The sequence below is a fragment of the Triticum dicoccoides genome, chromosome 2B (genome assembly GCF_002162155.2).
Source record: "Triticum dicoccoides isolate Atlit2015 ecotype Zavitan chromosome 2B, WEW_v2.0, whole genome shotgun sequence".
In the NCBI taxonomy this organism is placed as follows: domain Eukaryota; kingdom Viridiplantae; phylum Streptophyta; class Magnoliopsida; order Poales; family Poaceae; genus Triticum; species Triticum dicoccoides.
This window is the reverse complement of record NC_041383.1, coordinates 714380011-714386388: the sequence shown is the minus strand read 5'-3', so window position 1 is coordinate 714386388 and position 6378 is coordinate 714380011. Positions and strand designations below refer to the sequence as shown.

Below are 6378 nucleotides of genomic sequence, written 5' to 3'. Positions count from 1 at the left end.
TAGGATTCAAATGGGCATGCCACTCCAACCCTACACTTTTCCTATTCCTACGTTTTCAAAATCCTACGAATCAAAGAGGCCCTTGATGTTCCTGTAATCCTGTATCTTCCCATTTTCTCCGCTGACTGCTGGAAGAAGACAGATGGATCAGGAGCAGCCGGCGGCGCCGTTGCCCTCCCCCGCCACCATCTCCTCCTCCTCCTCCTCCCTCCGCCACCACCATCTACTACTCCTCGTCTGAGCACCCGTCTCCAATGGCGCCCTCTACCCGGGGACGAAGCTGACCTTCCCAACCGCCCCATTGCCGAATGCCAGCGGCCACCCTTCGGAAGCCCTTCCCGGCGGCGACCAAGCCGCCCTCGTCGGCCTTTTGCTGGTCTCGACGGTGTCCGCAAGCCGCCTGCTCGTCCTCGCCTCAACTCGCCGGCCGGCGAGAGGTCAAGCTGTGCGGCGGCGCCAGCACCGTAGACCAGCGCGAGGCAGCTAGATGCCCCACCAGGTCCAGGCTCGTGGTCGTCGGCCCTTCCCCTGTGGCTCCGGTCCTCCGAGATCGAGATCGAGCGAGAAATACGGGGGAAAACGACCGACCGAGAGGTGTTTTGGAAACCTGCGGAATACCAAGGCAATACAAGTGTAATTTGTAACCACGCGTAAAGTTTACAACGCAAAAACGATCATTCAAGTGGGGCCGCCCGTATTCTATTACAAGGGTATATTTTACATCTGTAAATCACTGGGAAAGGCCAATCCAAGCGCAGCGTAATGGGACGAGTGCCCGAAACTAGTACTTCATAGACGACATATGCTAGGACGATACTTGCACGATGCCTAATCCAACAGCTATCTGCACTTTGGTCTGACGCATGGATGGTGAGATATGCAGCGTCGTCTACATTTCGTCCGCGAAATGTCGTCCGTGTAGCAACACACACGAGTGCCCTGGGGTGTTTGCCGGAGATGCACACGGACGACTTGTGGACGACGCTGAAGTTCAGGCCATCTGATGCCGGCAACAGCAATGCTCCATCGTTGGATATGCCTGTCGGCTGCACGACGTGTGTGCAGTTTCGTGTGCACAGCAATTTCGTTAGTATTTCTATTTAAGGATCACCTGGATGTGTAGTGCTGCTACCGTGTGTAAAATCGGAGGCCCTAGTAACTGGGGTCCCTGTGCAGTTCAACACCCTGCACAGGTGTCCCGTACGGGCCTCCTGGTGTGTGTGCGCCAGCTCGTGCGTGCTCCTGTTTCGTGCGTTCGTGCATGCGCTGGTGCGTGTGCATGCCGGCGTGATTCTATATACTGGTAGTAGCAATCACCCTCGTCCAAATAATACTCAGACTAGGGACTGGGGCCCCTTGGGGGTGAAAAAACACTACTAGTACTACTATTACCAGACTCCAGACATGGCCTAAGGCTATAGCCAACTCCACCATAATAATTCTAATTAATTAGAGGATAAAGGCAGTTCCAACAGTCAACCCACAGCCCAAAATAAAGCACAGTTTTCACAACCAAAATAAAGCACAGTTTCCTTCTTTTCCGAATTAGTTGTCAACTAATTCCGGACGGAGGTATATTGGCTTTCCTTCTGTTACCTTCTCTCACAGACCCCACAACCAAAATAAAGCACAGTTTCCTTCCTTTCCGAATTAGTTGTCAACTAATTCCAGACGGAGGTATATTTGCTTTCCTTCTGTTACCTTCTCTCACCCCTGCTTTCCTTCTGCTACCTCAAGCCCCCACTCTGCTGTCCTTCTGTTACCTGCACTCGACCATAAATACTTGCTTTCTGCTGTCCTTCTGTCACCTGCACTCGACCATAAATACTTGCTTCCTGCATCAATCGAATAAACCCCTCTGACCAAACCTCCACTCTAGGAGGAAGCTGAGACAAGGCATGAACTCCTGCTGTCAAGGTCCTTCCGTCCCTGTCCCTAGAAGAAAGAAAAATCAATTGACAATCAGTCAATGAGTATATGAGTATACGTGTCCAACCAAAAAAAAAAAAAATACAAGGCATCTGTTACCTTCTCTTCCTCTCCTGTTCACTGAAGTCAAGTAGAGCCAATCCTACCTTGAATCCAGACCTTGGGTCAGTTATACCCCCTATTATGCCATAGTAGGCCTCAAATATTCCCTCCCTAACTTTGGTACTATGATCCTCATCCTTATCCTCTGACTTGAGCTGAGCAAGCTTTTCCACAACTAGAAGCTTTTCCATAACTAGAGGCAGGTATTTCTCAAATTTCTCACCAAGAGCAAGAGCAATCTGTCCAATGCTTGATAGAATTGGAGGTTGAAGCGTCAGTTCTGTCATACCTTGGCACAGAACATCCATAATATGATCAAAGGATGGCACCACTTCTTCCTTTTTCCCCTTTTTTCCCAAGACTTGGCAAATATCACACATCACTTCTAGATAAACTGGAAAGAGTCGCTTCACACTAAAATATTGTAGCAGCATAGGCATGTGTTGCCCAAAATCACCACCAATGGCATGAGCAAGAGCACCAATGGCAAGGGCTGCTCCATCACGCGCACTAGTACTGTCACGGGTCAACAGAGGGCACAATAACAGCAACACACATTTAGCAGACCACTTAAGTGTAAACTTTTTGCTGCTTCCAAGCTTGTGGATTAAGACATTAAGTAGACCACACAGCAAGACCTCAAGTTGGTTCTTCCTCTTAAGAGATGAAATTGCACCATGACCATGAAGCACAGTGTTCAATCTTCTCATGATATGAGACATCAAACCTATAAGTGCCCGACAGACTTGCAAGTCTTGAACGTGACTGACTCTTACAATCTCACTCAATGCTTTATAAGGACATGCAAGAAGCCTATAAGGGGTCTCCCTAGCCAGATCTGAAGCACAAATGAGAGCATCAATAACAGGCGGAACAAAAGGTGAAAGCTGAGATAAGTTTGACTTTGACTTCGCATCTTCTCCATAACTTCTTGCAAGAAAACATAGAGCTCCATGCACTTCAGTGGACACTTGAGGGACATCTTTGCTCCCCTCTATCAAGACCCTCATGATCCCATCCAGGGTCACCACTTTATTTCTCATAATTCTATTTGCACCAACAAGCTCAAACAGCCGCCCAAGACTCCATGCAGCCTTGCCTCTTACACCTTCCTCCCCATCTTCCATCATGGTAAGCAATAAATCAACCACAGGAGCAAGTTGCTTGACAGAGGGACCTTCAAGGATAAAACCTAATGGAGACAATGCTGCTACCTTATGTGGCCCATTCATGTTTTCCACAACAAAATGCATCACAAGGGGGACAATTCCACCCTTCATAATTCGAGCTGCAAGGCCTAGGCATGTCATGGAAATGCCTTGTAGAGTCTCATCTTCCTCTTGTTCCCAAATGCCTTCAAGGTTTACTCCCTCTTGTTCCACATTTTCATCTCCCTCTTCTTCTTGTTCCGCAGTCATGGAAATGTCTCCATCTCCCTCTTCTTGTTCCGCAGTCATGGAAATGTCTCCATCTCCCTCATCTTCCTGTTTCCAAATGTCCCCCTGTTTTAAATCTCCCTCTTCATTTAAGTAAGTGTGTAGGAGAAGTGGAACAAATGAACAGAGAGTATCAATAAAGCTAGATGCCCCTTCTTCTTCTTCTTCTTCTTCTTCTTCTTCTTCTTCTTCTTCTCCTTCTTCCTCCTCCTCTTCCCAATTAATCTCTTCTTGGCAAATAGTCATCCACAACTTAATACATTGGACTTTAACTGATTCCACATCTCCTTCCAAAGCTTGGGATGTAAGACTCAACATGATTTCCTTGTATGGTTCTAATTTGGTATGACAAGTGGATGCCATTGCAACAAGGCACTCAAATGCCGCCTCTTTGATCTCCGCTCCAGATTCACCCCGGCCTCCTGCCACATCACAAACAGTCACTACTGCCACATCACAAACTGCCACTATAGAATTTCTCCAAGCATGACCTTTAAACTTAGCTAACTCAAGAATGTTGAGTAGAACTTTAAGGGCTGCCAAATGGACTTCAGAACTTAGCACCTGGTTCTTCAATGCATTGATGACACAAGCCATAACATCATCCAATTGATTCCCCTTAAGAACTTTAGGGATCTTCTCCTCAAAGATATACTCCAGCACCTCTAGAGTTGCTTGCTTTAGGGAAGAAGATGAACTTGCCATGTTGTCCACTAATTTACCAACAAGGTCCAGCCATTGATTCCGGGGTATCTCCATGCATGCAACCCTGGCAATAACTTTAGCAATAACTTTTGATGAGGGGCACCTTGAATGAGATTGCCTTGAATCAGATTCTAGTGTCATGAGCAAGTTCGTTTTAATCTCGGATCGGATTGAGGGATGGAGGTTGAGCCAGTTTAGAGAAAGTAGATCCTTGTGCGCGCCCTTGAGTGCAGGATCCTTTGAGTCCAATGAGTTCTTAAGGGTGATGGCAGCAAGTGCCCTACACTCTTCTGGACTCCCCTCCCTCAAGAGCTCAGATGATAGTCGTAGGAGGAAGTTGGGAAGATCAAGATTATGGAGCCGCTTTAGCATGCCTTCTCCTATTGACCTTATGTTGTCATCTGGGTTGGAAGCATGTGCCAGAGCATCACTCATATCAATTGATTCATCCATATCAACTCTCTTGGGCAAGTCCCCTGGCAAACATCAAAGATAGGGAAAAAAGCAACAAATTAACCACCAAAAATATGGTATGTAAGAACCAAATAAATGGATGGAGAACTAATTGTTATATTAGTTATTAGAACATGTAACCATAGTTGGAAGAAGAAACAAAAAAATTACATTAGCAGGAGCCTTGAAGTCACTACTAAAATACTAGCACTAAAATATTAGGAGAAAACTAGTAATCATAGTCAAAAGTAGGAAACTTGAAGAGCAAAATTTACAAGAAAAAATCATAGTGAAGTATAAACTAGAAAAAACAGCTAAAGAAAATGATCATTCTTCATAGTATAAAGATAGATAGTATCCCTTACTAATAATCATATTCTACAATGAAAACAAAAAACTAGGAGCAAAGCTTCCAGCACAAAAGGCAATAATACCACCATTATGCCTTATAGCAAAAATTGATGGATAAACGCCTATATCTGTGAAACTTGATATAAAACATATTTTAAAGCAAAATAAATACAAAGTACCAAATGGGCTAGTTCTAGATCCAAAGCCTAGTTCCAAAGGGTAGTGCCTGGGCATCCTCTAACTAGGATCAAACACTAATAATCCAAGAGGAGCAATATAAGCTACACCAAAAAAATCCTCAAGCTATGATTAATCAAGAACTAATAATCCAAGAGGGGGCATGTAAGCTACACAAAACTAAGAATGAGGGACCTTAAGAGGAAATGGCAACTACCTTACCGTGAGGAGAGAGAGAAAAAGAAGAGAAAAACAGGTTAACTATCCCCAAAACCAAAAGAGCACAACCACCTCCATGAAGCAACAACAAATCAATCTTCCCCGGATCTAGAAAATTTAACCTTCCCAGATCCAGAAAATTTAAATTTGACAGCTACATGGATGAGATTGTTGCTGCTGGTCACTTAGGGTCATGTGGGATCATCACTGTTGCTTCTTAGAAGACCTAGCCTTGCAATTAGAGATGAGAGTGGTGAGGGGCTAGCCAGGCGGCGATTAGAGTTAGGGATCCAATAGATCTTACCGGCAGAAAGGAGGAAGCCGCCGTTTCTACTCGTGCGCCTCCGCTAGGTCGGGAGCTCGATGGCAGTGAAGCGCTGAAGAGCTCGCGGCGGCGAGCGGATGTCGTAAGCCCTCAAGAGCTCGCGGATGTCCAAGGGAAGCCCTAACTAAATTATACGGAGTCTCAGTCACGAGCCGAGCCGTTGGATGGATGTTGCTTTAAGATTCACGAAGCGCTGCTCACTTTGTTGGTTTCGGCCTGTTTAGGGGTGCGGGCTGGGTTTTCCCCCCACCGCGCGTTTGTTTCCCAGCAGCGCCGAGCATATGTGCCAGCCCATTAGGGGTCGCTCGGTCGTACACTACCATCGTTGCCCGGTTGTTTTGGTTTTCTTCCTTCTTTTTGTTTACAGTTTTCACCGGTTTTCATTGGATTTCACAATCTTTGACAGCAACTAGTTAACGAGCGAGCGCTCGTAACAAGCGGTTCGGCAGCGCTCCGCGCGTGACAAGTGTCGCGCGCGGAGCGCTCCCGCCAGGGAAAACCAGGTGGCGTGGTTGGTTCCCGGTTTTCCCTTTCCGGTTTGTGGTTTCGTGCGTTTTGCAGTTTGACCCTCGAACTATCAGAATTTTTCGTTTTCCCTTTCCGCGCGAAAACACAAAAAATATACCAGTTCGCGCGGTTGGTTCCCTGTTTCCCTTTCTGGTTTCCCTTTTTGTTCCCATT

General features: G+C 46.3%; 1 protein-coding gene across 4 annotated transcripts; it reads right to left on the bottom strand.

Moving 5' to 3' along the window:
- Positions 1-1416: 1416 nt before the first annotated feature.
- Positions 1417-5826, bottom strand: LOC119365811 (importin subunit beta-1-like). Of its 4 annotated transcripts, XM_037631466.1 has the most exons (4): positions 5677-5826; positions 3402-4648; positions 2029-3368; positions 1417-1935 (listed from the first exon to the last, which is right to left on the bottom strand). In XM_037631466.1, exons 2-4 carry the CDS (start codon positions 4623-4625, stop codon positions 1728-1730), a joined length of 2772 nt encoding a protein of 923 aa, XP_037487363.1. In that variant the 5' UTR covers positions 4626-4648; positions 5677-5826; the 3' UTR covers positions 1417-1727. The 4 variants fall into 4 exon arrangements, with proteins under 4 accessions (XP_037487363.1, XP_037487360.1, XP_037487362.1 ...); XM_037631463.1 differs by having other exon boundaries at positions 2029-4648; XM_037631465.1 differs by lacking the exon at positions 5677-5826 and adding an exon at positions 5371-5508 and having other exon boundaries at positions 2029-4648.
- Between the last annotated feature and the right edge of the window lie 552 nt (positions 5827-6378).